Genomic DNA, 18,676 nt, shown 5'->3' on the forward strand with positions numbered 1-18,676 from the left:
CAGCAGAAATTTATATTTCCATGATTTGGAAACACTTGAGGGTGAGTAAATAATGAGTAACCTTCCATTTTTGATCGAGCTATACCATTAATTATGATACCAAATGTTGAATTCATTTTCTAAAATGTGTTATACTAAAACATACTTAATTGTAACACTTGCAGCATTCATTCCTTCATTTACCTTTGGCTTAGTCTCTTTTTTTATCAGGGGTGACCACAGTGGAATGAACTGCAAACTTATCCATCATATGTTTTACACAGTGGATGCCCTTCCAGCAGCAACCCAGTACTGGGAGACACCCATACACACTCATTCACACACATACACTATGGCCAATTTAGTTTATTCAATTCCCCTATAGTGCATGTCTTTGGATTGTGGGGGAAAATGGAGCATCTGAAGTAAACCCAAACCAACATGGGGAGAACATGCAAACTTCACACAGAAATGCCAAATGACCCAGCTGGGATTCAAACCAGCGACAGTGCTAACCACTGAGCCACCATGCCCCCCTACAATTGCAACATATATAATGCTTTTATATTTCATATATGCATGCATACATTACATAATAATATGCAATTTGTGATCAAAATACATGCTGAATACATTTTAAGAGCAGCATAGTATTAGGCTACAGTGTTCTGCAAATTGCCTCCATCTTGGTCTGCTGAACTGATGTGATCTACACAATCATCTGGAGATGGAGGAACGGCAGAGGCCATATGGCTGAATTACACGACACATGAGAGAGTCTGTGATTTGAGAAGAGGTGGAGGGCAAGAGAGGCAGAGAATAATATTACTCAAGAGAAGAGAGCAGACCTTCAAGACATTAAGAGGCAGGAAATAGCCTCACTCCGTCCTGTCAGGATCTGTAGAGACTGACCCTTAGTGACTCTTTTTAAAACACAAGCCCTCAAGACACCCTCTTGTTTGACCCGTTTTAGGAAGTTGTGATGGTGTAAACGGACTAAATGAAAGGAATAGAAGATTGAAACTCACTCATACACGTACAAGTGCAGGTCCCTTCAGCTCTCTCTGGATTTGTGTTATAACCTGGATCTTCTGATAGTGCCTTGTAAAGTCGACTTCATGGTGTTTTCGGCTGTCCTGAGAGAGATTTCTGTATTCATCGAGTCCATGTTCAATCTGAAGGCCACTTTATAAGGCACAGGGAACAAGTGTACATTGATACATCACGTACCAATAACTGAACAGAGAAATAGCAAGTGCTCAAAATGTGACAGTTTAAATACCACTGGACTGTGGAGTAAAATACATAGTAGACAGTCATCATGTATTTTCCTTTGGCTTATACTCTATTTCAGAGATCACCACAGTGGATTTAACTGCCAACTATTCTAGCATATGTTTTACGCAGCGGATGCCCTTCCAGCTGCAACCCAGTACTGGGAAACACCCATACACACTGATTCACACATACACTATGGCCAATTTAGCTTATTCATTTTACCTATAGCGTGGTGAATTTGTACTGTGGGAGAAACCGGAGCACCCTGAGGAAACTCAAGCGAACATGGGGAGAACATGCAAACTCCACACAGAAATGCCAACTGTCCCAGCAGGGACTCAAACCAGCGACCTTCTTGCTGTGAGGTGACAGTGCTAACCACTGAGCCACCATGCCGCCCAAAATAGTAGACTTGCATAATATATTTTACCAAATCTTTCTCATTTACACACACACACACACACACACACACACACACACACACACACACACACATTAGATTTTCATGTTCATGGGGACATGCAATAAACTGGTTTTTAGACTGTTCAAACTTTACTTCTTCCCTTATCCCTCTAGATATAATCACCAAAGAAAACTGTCCAATTTTCAGCGTCATTCTGTTTGATTCATAAGCATTTTTTAAATAAAAAATATCCCCACAAGGTCAAAAATGCCTTGAATTACTATAAAAAGTATTAATGTTTATGCAGGATGCATGTCCATGTGCTTGTGTGTTCATTATATCAGGACCAAACAAAAAACATTTTTCTAAGCCCTGAATTAGCATTTTGTAATCATTCATGGGATATCATATGAAGACTGTGTGTATATATCATATCGTTCTAATTTATTTATATACACTGTAAAAAACAACAACTTTATTTTATGTTTTTTTTATTTTTATGTCTGCTGGGGTGCTGAAAAAAGTCAAATAAAGGCTCGTTAAATTATATAAATTTATTGTAAAATGTGTATCTAATTTAATGTTCTTTTTTTTTAGGGTAAATTTTTGTAATTTAATGGCTGTTACTTTGCAGGGTTTATTTCCAGCATTCCAGCTGCCTTTTTTTTTTTAAAGTGTATGAATGTAAAAAATTATGAGTTGATTTTAAAAAAGGGACTAAACTGATTAAAAGGTTTGGTTGACCACTTAAAGTGAGTAAACTTATTTCGTTCAATTAGTTAGCATAATTAGTTCCAGGTTAAAATGGGTTTACTCACTTTTTAATGTCAAGTCAACTTGTCACTTATAAAGAGATAGTTTACCCAAAAACAAACATGTAAGAGTTTTTTGGACAAATGAAAGTCATGGGGGTGTCACGGTGGCACAGTGAGTAGCACGATTGCCTTAGAGCAAGAAGGTCACTAGTTTGAGCCCCGACTGAGTCAGATGGAATTTCTGTGTGGAGTTTGCATGTTGTCCCCATGTTTGTGTGGGTTTCCTTTGAGTGCTCCTGTTTCTCCCACAGTCCAAAGACATGTGGTATAGGTGAATTGGGAAGGCTAAATTGGCCGTAGTGTATGTGTGTGAAAGAGTTTGTATGCATGTATCCCAGTGTTGTGTTGGCGGCTGGAAAGGGCATCCGCTGCATAAAACATATGCTGGATAAGATGGTGATTCAATCCACTGTGGTGACCCCTAATTTATAAAGGGACTAAGTCGAAAAGAAAATGAATAAATGCATGAAAATCAAGGTTTATAGGTCTGTGTGATCTTTATGTTATATGTTATGATGTGTGTGTTGTGACGTGCAAGGGTGGGTCCCTGGCACCGCTCACGGATCAGCTGACTTAATCAGCGTTCTCCAGCTGATGCCTGTTTTGTTGGCTATATATTCAGTCAGTGGTTCTCTGCTGGTTATCAGTCCATTGTTCTCGTTTCAGTCAGTTTGTATTGTAGGGTTTCTCTGAAGTATGTTCAACGGGTGGCAAGATTGTTGGCCTAGTAGGAACTATTTGTATCTGGGCTTTTGCTCATTTTTCCTCATCTTCAGCTTTCTTCTGCCTTATTGAACTCTTGAGACTTGTTCATTGTCACACTTCTCACAAATATCAGTTCACACTATTGGATCCTCTTTGTTTTCAATTGAGACAGTGCAATCTTAAAAAACCTGTAACCACTGACTTCTGTAGTAGGAAAACAAATACTACGGAAGTCAATGATTACAGGTTTCCAGCATTTTTATATCGGTAACACTTTACAATAAGGTTAATTAGTTAATGCATTTACTAACATGAACTAATCATGAACAACACATGTACAGCATTTATTAATCATAATTGAATATTTACTAATGCATTATTAACATTTAAGTCCATGCTTGTTAACATTAGTAAATGCACCATGAGTTAACATGAACTAACAATGAACTACTGTATTTTCATTAACTAACGTTAACAAACATGAACAAATACTGAAGTTTCTGAACAAATACACTCACTGGCCTCTTTATTAGGTATACCTTACGAGTACTGGGTTGGACCCCTTTTTGCCTTCAGAACTGCCTTAATCCTTCATGGCATAGATTCAACAAGGTACTGAAAATATTCCTCAGTGATTTTGGTCCATATTGACATGATAGCATCACGCAGTTGCTGGAGATTTTTCAGCTGCACATCCATTATGCGAATCTCCCGTTCCACCACATCCCAAAGGTGCTCTATCAGATTGAGATCTGGTGACTGTAGAGGCCTTTGTGTATAGTGAACTCATTGTCATATTCAGGAAAACAGTCTGAGATGATACACTGTGGTCATAAAAGGATGGGCATGGTCTACAATAATACTCAGGTAGGCTGTGACGTTGACACGATACTCAATTGGTTCTAATAGGCCCAAATTGTGCCAAGATATATCTCTTCCATCATCAGCTTAAACCGTTGATACCAGGCAGGACGGATCTATGCTTTCATGTTGTACCATTCGAATTTCTCAGCAGTCTGATGTCAGACACATCAGACCAGAGCCAGTGCTTTTCTGTTCTTAGCTGACAGGAGTGGCACCCGGTGTGGTCTTCTGCTGCTGTTGCCCATCCACCTTAAGGTTCGATGTGTTGTGCATTCAGAGACGCTTTTCTGCATACCTCGGTTGTAACGAGTGATTATTTGAGTTACTGTAGCCTTTCTATCAGCTTGAACCAGTCTGGCCATTCTAATCTAAACTCAACCACAGAACTGCCGCTCGCTGGATATTTTCTTTTTTGTGGATGATCCTCTGTAAACCCTAAAAAATGTTGTCTGTGGAAATACCAGCAGATCAGTAGTCAGCACCAACAACCATGCCACGTTCAAAGTCACCTTTCTTCCCCATTCTGATGCTAGATTTAAACTACAGTAGATCGTCTTCACTATTTCTATATGTCTATCTATCTATCTATCTATCTATCTATCTATCTATCTATCTATCTATCTATCTATCTATCTATCTATCTATCTATCTATCTATCTATCTATCTATCTATCTATCTATCTCTCTGTCTGTCTGTCTGTCTGTCTGTCTGTCTGTCTGTCTGTCTGTCTGTCTGTCTGTCTATCTATCTCTCTGTCTGTCTGTCTGTCTGTCTGTCTGTCTGTCTGTCTGTCTGTCTGTCTGTCTGTCTGTCTGTCTGTCTGTCTGTCTATCTATCTATCTATCTATCTATCTATCTATCTATCTATCTATCTATCTATCTATCTATCTCTCTGTCTGTCTGTCTGTCTGTCTGTCTGTCTGTCTATCTATCTATCTATCTATCTATCTATCTCTCTGTCTGTCTGTCTGTCTGTCTGTCTGTCTGTCTGTCTGTCTGTCTGTCTGTCTGTCTGTCTATCTATCTATCTATCTATCTATCTATCTATCTATCTATCTATCTATCTATCTATCTATCTATCTATCTATCTATCTATCTATCTATCTATCTATCTATCTATCTATCTATCTATCTATCTATCTACTTGCCTGAAACTCCTACTGAGTGTATAAAGAGCATTAAACATTGAGACCCTGTGAATAGAAGCACTTCTTCTGTCCCACTCTTTCCTGTTCTTTAATTTCCTATCGTACACAAACACTCAGTGTCCATGTGGGCCGGCACTGCATTCAACCTAAAAAGCCTATTTGATCAGTCTCCACACATTTCACATCTAGGATCTATTTTATTTTCTTTCTTTTTTTTTAATCTTCAAAATCACCCTTGTGCATTTTAACTCTTTGGATTTTGTGCTTTCTCCGTGAATCAGAAATCAGACAGGGTTTACAGAAGTGTGTGTATGTGTGTTTAACTTTACTCTTTGCTGCATACGCATGTACACACACTCACAACAAACAACCACTAAGAGCACAGCAGCGACACACAAAGAGCCTGCTGGAAGTAACCTATGCAGCCAGCATGTTAATGTCATCCAGCGTTAAGGAGTCGTGTATGTGTGTGTTGGCATGAGTGTGCGAGTGTGTTTGCCCCTCAGTGTCATGACAAACAGACTCAAACAGAGGGCAGAAAGCCGCCCAGTGGCCATGTTAGATGTGCTGTTCTCTTTAGATTGGGTGAATACCTGCCGATTGCTCCCCACGGCACTAATAAACCCTGTGACCCGCTGCTGTGCTCATTTCTGCTTGTACACTTTGTTAATATTTATGCCGCCATTAAACATTAATGCCCAGAGCTGACAATATGACTTACTCTCCAATCAAACTCAACTTACTTAACTTGAACTTTATCTTCATTTTAAAGTCACTATTTGTTTCTCAACGTCCTCTTTAATCTGCAGTTGTACAAGTGTAGAGTGATATAATGCTTTTCAGGAGCTGGAGAGAAAAATAGTACAGTAAGTGGCAATTAAAATCCTTTTATCAGGACTATTGAATAAAATTAAGATGTCAGGAATTTAAATCTGATTTATTGGTTTTATATTCACATAAATAAATTGTTTTTCTTTTGCTTAAAATGTAAAGTCATTACTATTGTGGTAAATAATGTAAAGGCTTAATAAAGCAGTTTTGTTTAAACGCAGCAATACAGATTCTCTACATTCACTGATAAACGGATAAAAACTAGTTTTCAAAGAGGATGTAAACATTTATGCTGGGCACTGTACATAATACAATTTTACTAAATATTTATTTACACACAAATACACACAATTGGCTTTTCACAGATTAATGAGGACATCTAGTAGAGCATACACTGTTAAAAAAAATCCTGGTTGCTTTAAATTTTTGAGCTGAATCAAATGAACCTTATAAGTCTATTAAACTTATATTATGTCAAACTAACTTAAAACAGCATGCAAAACTTAAAACATGATTAACTTTAGTTTTATAAGTTACAATGACCTAAAAACTATTGGGATGTTCTGATGAGTTTTATTTTGCCCTTGAGTCCGACTCATTTAATTTTCAGTGTCTACCAATACCGAAACCTGATCTGATACTATGTAATACATATAATACATAAAAAAGAATAAAGATGAGCGAAGAAACAGATCCACAATGTTTCTTACTTTTTATAGAATTCACCTTATTTTAACATTTAACAAATCTGATAACAAACAGAGCACTTCTGTGAGGTAGCTTAAACAATCAAGTAATAAATAGTATCAATTCTTCACTTTTGGACTTAAGAAAATCTAGTATAAAAACAAAAAGCACCTCAACTTTACACAGCAGGCATTTAAACAAATAAATAAAATTAAATTAAAGTGCCACAGAGTTTTCAAAGCCAGTGATATGCTAGATGCATAGTTTAAAAAATGTTAAAATGTAAAAAAAAAAATATATATATATATATACATATACATATATATATATATATATATATATATATATATATATATATATATATATATATATATATATATATACATATACATATATATATATATATATATATATATATATATATATATATATATATATATATATATATATATATATATACATATATATACATATATAAAACAAGAGATTTTCCTTGTTTACCAAATAAAGTGAATCTAATTGAATTTGCATTTTAAACATTAAATAAAAGTTAAAAATATATTATTTTTATTTCACATATTAAGGTTTTAGTTATGATACTCCCAAATAATTTGGCAGAAATCCGCAGATTTTTACAAAAATTCTCTGCAGAAATAGAAAAAAACGTCCACTGTTTCCATCTGGCCCTACTAATTGGTAACGGCCGAGGTAACGTCTGTTTCCAATCAAGTCTGCAACCACGTGAGATTTCCGATCACGTGATCAGATCTGGACATCCCTACTAAAAACATGCTGTCATGACTAATTGATCATATAATTTTTTACAGTGCAATAATAAACTGTACAGATGGTATATTGTATTCTAGATTTTCAAACATGTCTTTCTGTATGGTTTATACTGTAAGGTGTTTGCGAATTGCTCATGCCCCCCTATTTAAAGGGATAGTTCACCCAAAAATGTTGGAAGGAAGATGTTGGAAACTGGTAACCACTGATTTCCATAATATTTGGAATTATTATCCTCTTTTGTGTTAGAATAATGAAAGAATTAAATTTTTTTTGGTGAACTATCACTTTACTCATGCCAAGACAATATTCTCCAATCAAATTCAACTTACTCAACTTTATCTCATTCATTAATTTTACTTTGGCTTAGTCCATTTATTCATCAGGGGTTGTCACAGTGGAATGATCCGCCAAATTATTTAGTATATCTTTTATGCAGCATATGCCCTTCCAGCTGCAACCCATCTCTGGAAAACACCCATACACACACATTTACACATATACACTACAGACAATTTAGCTTACCCATTTAGCTCACCTATAGTTCATGTCTTTGAACTGGAGCACATGGAAGAAACCCACGCAAACATGGTGAGAACATGCAAACTCCACATAAAATTGCCAACTTACCCAGCTGAGACTCAAACTAGCAACTACTGCGCCGCCCCTCAACTTTATCTCATAAAGCCATTATTTGTTGCTCAGTGCCCTCATTATTCTGCAATTTACAGTCCATGAACTCAATGCAAAGAGGTTTTAATGTGGGTTTGCCAGTTCTATTTATGGAAGTCGGCCTGCATTACATTCATGAAGTGTGTGTGTGTGTGTGTTTGTGCAATAGTGATGTTTCATTTATCTTCTCCTCTATGACAGCAATGGGAACCAGAGCACTACAGAAGTGAGGTCACCTTCCCACCTGAAACAACAAGGACATGTTTGTTGGAGGAGGAGATGCGCAGGAAGTGTGTGTTAAGTGTCGTGGTCCCTCTGGAGATCTGCTGTTTTCTCAAAGGGGTCTTAATAGCATCTCAAGGGAAGCTGATCCTGATCCGTTTACCTCGTGTTGCCTCTCTGAAGTCATCTTTTTTGACCTTCTCTCTGTCTCTGGGTCTGATGTGACGGATCCGACAGGTAAGAGAGATTGACGGTGCCGGGTAACGCAGAGAGCGTCTGTGTTCACGCGCGTTTCCAGAATCCTGCTGGGTTTTGAGTGGCGGGTCAGCTTCTTTTAGCTCCTCCGTCCTGCTGAACAAACAAAGTTTTATAGGGTCGCAAACAACCTCCCTCACACAAACACATGAGTAAACAATTGTGACCCCGCTGAGGTCTGTGTGAATGGAGCAACGTCCACTCACACACATAGACATGCGTTTACCTAGCTGTTTAAATGAGGACTTCAATAGGCTTCGGTTGTTTTTAGTCAGAGTGGGTGTAATGGCTACAGCCTAACCCAGAGTAAAAAAACAAAAAAACTAAAAAAAACAAGGAAGTTTTTGACAGATTTAGCAGTCTGCTTAGGGAAATTGCCCTCGTTGCTCTGTAAAAAACGCAGGGTTCCACACCATTCATGTTGTCTTAACAGATATTGATAGTTAACTTAATAAATGTAAGTGGATTGAGAATAAAACACTTTATTTGGCCAAACAATTAGCAAGAGTTGTGTTGTTTCTGCTCAATTTAAATAAGTAGTTTGAACAAGCAGCAAAAAGTAATATTTTGAGTGCGCAAACCCTTGCCTTACAGGCCAGTATTATTTTAACAAATGTCACAATCCATCATTTTACTTTTATAAATTTAGTCTAATGTACGTTCATGGAGGATCTGTGATTTTTAACAGTTTTAGGCGCAATTTTAGACAAAACATCTACATATACGTAATATTTTTAGTTTGTTTTTAATTACAAACAAACAGAAAGTGAAAAAAACTTTGTTTCTTTCTTTAAAATAAAAAGAGTTCATGGGTTTTTGAACAGATTGATGGAGGAATGGTCTGATACCTCATCAGCCTGAGGTATCAAGACATTTGTGCAGCCCATTACTTTACAAACCACAGGAGAGGGCAATTTCTTCAGCAGGATAGCACTCTTTCTCATACTTCAGCCTCCACATCAAAATTCCTGAAAGTAAAGAAGGTCAAGGTGCTCCAGGATTGGCCAGCCTAGTCATCAGACATGAACATTATTGAGCATGTCTGGGGTAAGATGGAGGAGGCATTGAACATGAATCCAAACTTTTGGATAAGCAAAAGTTTGGATTCTTTTTTCTAAGCAAAGTCACACCTTACTGTCCTAATGAAATAATTAAAAATCAAGGCTTGATCATATTTTTTTTGGTAAAATAAGCATAATCTAGGGGCCTTTGCCTTTTATACAAACCACTTCTGATACCAAATGATCAACTAAAACTTGGATAGGTGACAAGACTTTTGTCAGGTAGTACACTCTCAGAAGAAAAGCTACATGGTGGTAGAAATAATGTTCTTTGAGGAACAGTTTTGTACTTTTGTAAAGATTGTACCTTATATGATACAGAAAAGACCTCTTATGATACTGTTCTGTACATTTTATAGTACAACTGAAATAAAGGTACACAATTGTTCCCATATAAAACATACAAAAGTGTTGATCAACTTTTTTTTATTAACAATATCTATAAAAATAAATACGACTGGAAAGGCAAAGTAATTTTATGAATAATTTCTAGAAGAAAGAAACATATAAACATGGATAGAATTATTAAATAATAGAATTATTAAATTATATAATACAGTATATAAAAAAAACTAGTAAAACATAAAACTATAGGTATTGTTAACTAAACATTGAAGGCATTTAAATAAATGTTTGGTAAGCATTTTTGACACTGTTAAGGTACAAAGTGTCTTGTCACTGTGGTGGTACCTTTATGAAACAGATTTGTACCTTTAATGAAGTCACAATATTGTATCTGCAGCTTTTAAAAAGAAAAGGTACATTTTGGTTTCCCATGGTACAAATTTGTTTCTTTGTCATACAAATCTGTCACATATAAAGGTCCTGCCTGAGTGACAAGGGTTTGTACCTTCTTTGGAACAACATTGTACCATTTTTTTTTCTGAGAGTGTAGAGTTGATAGATAGATAGATTGATTGATTGATTGATGTATGGATAGAACACTTGCACAAATTAAAATGTACAGACATGATCAATCATTTAAATATATAAAAATACATACAGTGTTTCCTCATAATAGTTCTAATTAATTCCACACACACACACACACACACACACACACACACACACACACACACACACACACACACACACACACACACACACAAGGTGTTGAGTAGGATTCCACACCTTTTGGCCAATTGAATAAAAGACTAATGATAAACACACACACTTTACACCACACACCCACTCACCCCCACACACACACATATAGCGCAGCGCTGAATGATGAGGATTAGGAGGTAAAAGAGAAGGAAAGATGTGAAGAACCTGTGATGATAGATGCACATTCACATCAGGCTTATGGATGTGTGTGTTTGCGGAGCGTTCAGATTAGAACACTTAAATAAATTCTTCTCGGAATTAATCTTTATTTGATGTAGCTGCAAAAAAACAGTCAAAAGAGATTCAATTATTTACAATGACGAAGGTTCAGCTGAAAAAGCGCAGCGCGTGTCAGACAGAATGTATTTAAGAAGGCTGAGATCATTTTTTTTTAGAAAAATACTCTGAAAAATTCAGTTCCTCTGCACCACACATATATTTGGGTGAGTGGTTAAACTCATTTGGCATTTTCCAAAAGGGAAGTTGAGAGATAAGCAGGATTAGTAAGAACAACAGCTGCTGGACGGGAGCTGCAGTCAGTCTGTCAGTGTGTCTCTCTTACTGCTACAGAAAGCTTGCTTAATGTGCCTCTGACTGACAGAAGAGAACAAGCGAGATTGGTAGAGAAATAAGGAAGGGTGGAGGAACAAAGAAAAACAAAAATACAACCAAAAAAGATCCCCTCCTTCAGAATGGAGAAACGGGATGTCCTCAGGATGGGACTAAAGTGGAGAGAAGCAGGACATACAAGGACAGAGGATGTAAAAACTTGCTGACCGTTGAAGTTTATTGACATCCATATTACTGTATATCAAGACATTTCTTTCCTAATATACATTAAATGTCAAGTAAATCAAATAATAAGTTCATATAAAATGTATTAAACATTATATTCCATTGTATTTAATGTTGTTTTAATTTGGGGGTGAGGCTGTCCTCAGTTTTACTTCCTGTTAGGTTTTTGAAACACACCTTTAAATAACAAAATCCTCCTTATGACATCAACCTACAGGACGTGACATTGTTTTGGATGGAAAACACCTGGGTGGAATTAATTAACTATTATTATTATTATTATTATTAGTAGTAGTATTTTAAGAGTTGTGTTGTGTTAACCACTAGTAGTACTAGTAGTATTAGGTGGTCTGTATAACATTTTAAACTTAATAAATTCATATTTATTATAATAATTTTATGGTTTCTAAATATCAGACATAATTGGATTTACATGATTATTGTGTTTCTAATTTGTAATTTTTAAAAAGTAGTCTACTAAATGAATAAATGTACATTGATACAAATCAGAGCATAACATGTTCATTGGTTTTAAATAAATGAGTGTTTATGTTTAAATTCAGAAGAGTTATCCCTGAGTTATCCCTGATATCCCTGATATTTATTTACACCCAATGAAAACATTTGTTTGTTTGACCCATAAATCAAGTGGCCCATTTACAGTAACTGACCCCGTTTTCAAGTGATTTCTTTATTTTGTCTTTCTTAAGTTATACTTATTAGCCCTCCTGTGAAATTTAAATTCTTTGTAATGTTTAACTGAGCAATAATAGTATTTTTAACAATTTCCAATTTTAAATACACTACCGGTAAAAAGTTGAAAATAAAACAATTTAACTTTTATTATAAAATGAAAGAAGGAATGAAATGCTAATGTCAACATCATTAGCCCCATTGAGAAAAAAAAAAAATTCTGAATGGCTACAGAAAATAACGGTTGCTTATCAACTTACCTAATTAACCGAATTTGCCTGGTTAAGCTAATTTAGCATTTAAATACTGGTTTAAGCTGAATGCTTGTATCTTGCATAATAACTGAAAAAATATTATGTATTATCATCGTGCAAACAAAACACTTTAGTTCTAAGACATTGTTGAAAATCTATTGATCTAAACGATAAATCTAAAATTTTGATTATAAATAATTGAAAATGAATTACAAAGTCATAAGAAGGCTAATAATTTTGCCTTCAAATGTAACTGTATCATATATTCATAATAAATGCTGATAACTGTAAATTTAGGGGTGTCAAACTCCTGGAAGGCTGCAGCCCTGCTCTGTTTTTAGTTTTAACCCTGCTTTAACACACTCACCTGTAAGTTTCAAACACACCTGAATGACTCAATTAATTTGATCAGGTGTTTTTAATTAGGGTTAAAGCAAAACTGTCCTTTCATTGTCTCATTAACTTGAGTAACTTTAACTCAATTTAAATAGGGACCAAATACTATCTAAATTGAGTACATTTTAGGATTTTGCTGTGCAGGTGTGAGAAGGTCACCAGCCGGTGATCATACTTGCCCACGGGATCAATGTGAAGACACGTCTGTTACTCGTCTGTTTAAACATTATTTGTGTTAATGTGTTAGTTTGTAGTCATGATGCACACACCTTAATTATGTGAAAAAAACTTCCTGATTAAAGTTTATTCTGTAAATTACTTTGTAAGAAATTGTTGCTGACAAAATTAGTCATTGAGAAGGCTGCACCTTTCACCTGTAATTTGTTTTTGTTATATCAAAATTTAGAGGATAATGAATCATCTCGAAACACTCTTGGTTTGAACCCCCAAACAAGCATTGATCAGCAGCAGCACTGCATTTTTCATATCATTGCACTCTTACCACTTCTACATGGAGACCATCTGGAAAGTTTCCTCTTTTCTGACATGCCAGCGAGTTTTAAGCTACAGTGGTTCCGAAAGTAACACTTTCAATGTAAATGCCGCCTCATTTGGTGCATTGTTTTCATTGTATGAAATGAGTGTGAGGTTCATATACTTTAAATGTTCCATGATGAATTAGATAATTATAGTTCTCTTTTAGCCTGAAGCAAAGGTGCGGCTTGTCTTCAGCGCACACACAAACGACTAACTCATGCAAAAACACCTCTCACCTTACTTTTCCCCAGTACACTCACCACCTACGCTAATATATTCTCCAGGCACCAGCTCTTTTATCTTTATACTGTACGTTATTACTTCTTTATGAGCAGGCTTATCGTCCTATTCTGACAGAAAGCCGATCCAAATATTCAATTTGTGACAGTTCTTCTTTAACACGGCACATTACAGCAAATCCCAAAAGCTGCTACTTGAGATTAGCAACACATTTTTAAGCATAATGTTGGTATAACATGCTCTAGTTGAGCTGCAAGAATGTTTTCATGCTGTTGACAGACTGATTGAGTTTAATTATTTGGCCTGACGCGTCGGGTTTTGTTTTGTTATGTCTGGGAGTCTGTTGGGTCTGATATCCGTCATCGAGGTGCCGTGGGGAGGCGCATGTAAACATGACTGACACGTGTATGGAGCTTCAACATGAGATTAGAGAGTTCTCAAAGCTTTGTGACCTTCTTTTCTCCACTGTGGGTTTGGAACGCCTTCATCTTTGAAAGTTTCTTCCATTATGAGTGGCAAATTTCAGATGCACTTTCGGGGGTCTATGCTAGCCAAGCAAAAAATCACTTTTCAACATTTTTGATTGTTTTTTTCTTTCACAATATGGCTGAACACACACCCATCCAAGTACTTTTTCCCTCATCTCTGCTTTATTGTGTTTCCTCACTCTGCAGGTATTGTCAAAATCCAATGGAGACTCAAGACTCATATGCGTTTCTGGAATAAATACGATGGACTGTTAAACCAAGTCGTCAAAGCATGGAGAATTGGCCGATCATCAGAGGTTGGTGTCTTTAGAGAGTTGATGTCTTCAAATCTTACATTGTTCTGCCTGACCAAAGGTTTTTGCATCTGGCCTACATAAAAGTTTTTTTTTAAGGAATAATTAATATGGGCTTATAAATCAGGCCCTAAGCTCAGGGATAGTGAGTGATATGGGCTGGTCCCAAAATGATGATGATGCATCACTTTTAAAGTTAACCAAATTACATTCTCAGCAGTGCACATTTTGATACACTTTCGGTAGGAAAGTGAGGAAATCACTGAAGAAATTTACAAAGTATCTTTATGTAACATGATCTTTACTTAAAATATTGATTTTTGGCATAAAAGGAAGCCAATAATTTTGGCCTACATTTCTGGTCAGCAGTTTGAGGTCAGTTTTTTCCATGTTTTTTTTTTTAAATATTCTATTCATCATCATTTATTAAATGTCAATTTCTTTTTAATTTTTAAATATTTATAGCAATTTTCTGCTTTATTATTGTATGAAGTTTCAAATGAAATTATTACTCAAGTCATTAGTGCTTTTATTACTATTACCATTAATAATAATAATAATAATAATAATAGTTCATATTAGAGTCATTTCTGGAGGATCTGAAAACATTTAAAAATTGCACTGACCCCAAACTTTTGACAGGTAGTGTATATACAAAATCTTTTGGGCAGTTGCCAAAAATACAGTAGTCAACATTTGAAGTGGTTCAAAACCTTTCATCAAAACCTTGCACACATCATAATGATAATTCATTCATTCATTTACTTTCTTTTCAGCTTAGTCCCTTTATAAGGATAATTAAATGGGAGAAAATATCCTAAAACTGTTTTTATACAACACTAATTCTTGTCTTCGAACAAGTTTTAGATTGACTTATTCTACAAATGTTGTTTACCAGTGCGACATAGGACTGGTTTTGTGTCTCCAGTCACATATTGGGCCCTATCATACACCCAGCGCAAAGCGCGACGCAAGTGTTGTTTGCTAGTCTCAGCTCGGCGCAAGAGTCTTTTTGACATTGTTTCACCACGCTGTTTAAATAGCAAATGCATTTGCGCTCAGCTTCAATTATTTTAGCATGCTGTGATTTTGGTTATTTACAGTCCTCAGCATAATAAAGTACACCCCATTTTGGAAATGAATATTTTTATCCATTTCTCAGTGTATATGGATAATATGTATCGGTGCATTTGAACAAAACAAAATAATTAAACAGATATATTTAGTAAAATAATATTTTAGTCACAGAACATCTTTAAAAATGGAAAGATAATACATTTAAATGCAAAATATTCCAAAAAATTACAAACTAACATTTCAACAAAATTTCAAATATATTTTTTGTTTCTCCTGATTTTTGCAACTTAAAAAAATTGTATTTAATATTTTTCTATAACATATACATTTTGCTTACTAATTTTTAAACTATTTTTGTAAGTTATTTTGTCAGATAAGCTCCAGATTTGGCTTCAGTACTGACTAATTTAATGTATAAGCACAAATATAATAATGTATAGCACCTATAAAAATAACTCTGCTGAGCATATGTGCTGAGCATTGTATATTGGTAAATCGTTCAACAAACTGTACCACTAAATTGAAATGTTATTGAATACCATTCTTATTGAATTGTAATTGCATTGCAGAATTGGTACTGTTGGGTTGAAAATCGATATGAGATCCTAATGTGAGAACATTCTGACACCATTATTTTCTCCATATTATATTTTTTACCATGTTACTAGATTTACCTTAGTGGTTTGCATGTGAAAATATAAACAAAAGCGTATGAGTAAACTCTCAGTGGGTGCAGGTTACTGTCAGCGGATTCCTCGCTAAGTGTTTGTGAGTTTGTTTGGACAGATGAGATAGAGATAGAGACTCTTGTTAGTGCTGTGAAGAAGTCCATGCTGACAAGCTGTCGTTTAGCTTTCCTGTCTTCTCGTTTTGAATGTTCACCACACCTCATTCATCCCCAACCCTGAGGTTCACAGGTCATTGTACTTCACCTCTCTGAGCCAAGAGGTCAGAGGTCAACATCTCCTTTCAGCATGGCACAAGACACCGTAGACACGCTGGTGAAAACAATGTGATCCAGATGTGGAGGGATGAAGAGAGAGACAGTTAATGTCCGGTGCAATCTTAAAGGTTCCCTGAAGTGCCTTGAAATGCAAAGATTTGTTTGATCTGTCAACTGAAATATTACAACAGGGCAGGGGATATTAAGTGTAGTTAAAAACAAAGAAGTATAGTTAAAAAAAAAGTATAGTTAAAAATAAAAGCCGCTCACACTATATTTTGATGGTCCGTTTGTTGAATTTAAGTTAGATTGCATCTACATGCCAACTAATTCTCATTAGATTATAAGTAAACTGTTAGGTTAGGGTTGGGGTAAGTTGACATGTATTTGCAAAGTTTCTTATAGTCAGTTAAATGTCAGTTGAAGCAGCATATCAACAAATATTAAGCAGACAGTCTACTAATAATCAAATGGACCATCAAAATAAAATGTTTCTAAAAAAGCCAGAAGTGTTTCGTTTATATCAAAGATGTGGCAACTATATGAGCTAAAGTGCATCAGAATCATGACAGTCACAGTCTGTAGGAGCAATGCTGAGTTTCTGACCATGTATCCACTTTAAAATACAGTCTTCAGTAACTATGTCTCCATCCACCTATTTTATGCACATTTTGGAATATTGCATAAAATGCTTAATGGAAATGGCAGGAGGTGCATAAATTGTGAAAATGTGTATAAAATACATATGCGCACAACTGAGTAGGATAAGCTTTTTGTCCGGTGTGAAAAATGTGCATAAACTACAACAGAAATACATTTATTGAATAAATTCCAGCATGCACAAATTCATGCGGTTTTGTTTTAATAGATCATGTGATTTATTAAAATGTAAATGGGACAAAATTAATAGACAAACAAGCAGACCAACCACACAATATCTGTAATGTTGTTCTGGTTATACTAAAATGCCTTAGACAAAAACCATAATCAAAGTGTTTTATTAGTATTACCTCCCAGAACGGTTCCAAAGACAAGTCTCTAGCCTTCCAAAGCTATTGTGGGTTCATTGCATTTCTTCTTCATCATTTAAAATTATTTTTTTCTCTTTGACTCACTGGATGGAAACTCTATTTTTTTTGTTAGGTTGATCTTAGGTCAGACAATAAAATACATAATATTGATAAATATAGAAATACATTCATTCATTCATTTTCTTTTCGGCTCCAGACTTTCTGGAATAGTTCTGGCTTTTGTTTTATTGCGAACCGAATCTTTTCCATTTGAAGGGCATGCAGCAAATCAAAAACCCATTGCCGATAAGAAGGGGGAGCTGCTAACCTTTAATTCATAAGAATACATTGTCTAGCCAGTGAAGTTCCAAAGGCTACACTATCAGCCTGTTATGAATTTAAAGGGCCATGAAACCCCCCTGTTTTAGCAGAGTGTTTTCACACCTCTACTTTAAAATAAGTCAGGAAAGTGGGCGTGTCCAGCTCTGTTTAGGGGGGAGTGTCGGAGGAGGGAAAAAGGCATGGTCTGTAAAAATTTGCATAAAAATGGGAGTGTCTGTTTGGGCACGTGCTGATTTTCACACAGGCAAAACAAACACAGACGCAAAGGAGAAAGACAGTGCCTGTGTTTACATGGACATCAGTAATTCAATTATTTGCTGAATTATTAAATGGTGGACTTTAACTGCAGTTTGGCTCTTTCATTCAGGAATTTGACAGGAATTTGACATGACAAACGAGATATTTGATTCGAGGAATTGCTGGAAGCATGTATTTTTCATGCAATGTTCGTTACCGCACGGCGAATGAAAGAAAAAAAAAACCTCCGCATTTCTCTTTAACTAAGATACACTCGGTAGGTAGCGTCAGAAAGCCGTGTGTGTTATTCCTGTCACAAAATGCAGCGAAAATCCTCCACGACCGTAAGTTTGGTTGTGGGGCTTACACATTTACATACAGGAGAGCAACATTTATAGCAGATTTTTCAGTCCATAATATTGTAGTGATGTTAGGGTACTGTAAACTTTATTAACTTAGAAATCATTTGACTAAGGTCCGTCTTTAAACACTGAAAGAGTACTACTGATAATACAAACTACCTTTGCCTCTAAATAAACAAACAAATACGTCTGATC

General features: G+C 35.7%; 1 protein-coding gene across 24 annotated transcripts in view; it reads left to right on the forward strand.

Annotated features, from left to right (window-relative positions):
• The window catches only part of LOC141376138 (uncharacterized), a 1,104,960-nt gene that overhangs the window by 45,307 nt on the left and 1,040,977 nt on the right, over nucleotides 1–18,676 (forward strand). For all 24 annotated transcript variants that reach the window (XR_012385411.1, XR_012385407.1, XR_012385412.1 and 21 more), the window contains 2 exons: nucleotides 8,371–8,628; nucleotides 14,404–14,513. Coding sequence is in view for 17 of the 24 variants with exons in the window: in XM_073912743.1 (XP_073768844.1) it covers nucleotides 8,430–8,628; nucleotides 14,404–14,513 (309 nt within the window). In the remaining 7 variants the exon portion in view is untranslated. The remainder of the gene's footprint in view (nucleotides 1–8,370; nucleotides 8,629–14,403; nucleotides 14,514–18,676) is intronic.

Source organism: Danio rerio, chromosome 9 (genome assembly GCF_049306965.1).
Source record: "Danio rerio strain Tuebingen ecotype United States chromosome 9, GRCz12tu, whole genome shotgun sequence".
Taxonomy (NCBI): Eukaryota; Metazoa; Chordata; class Actinopteri; order Cypriniformes; family Danionidae; genus Danio; species Danio rerio.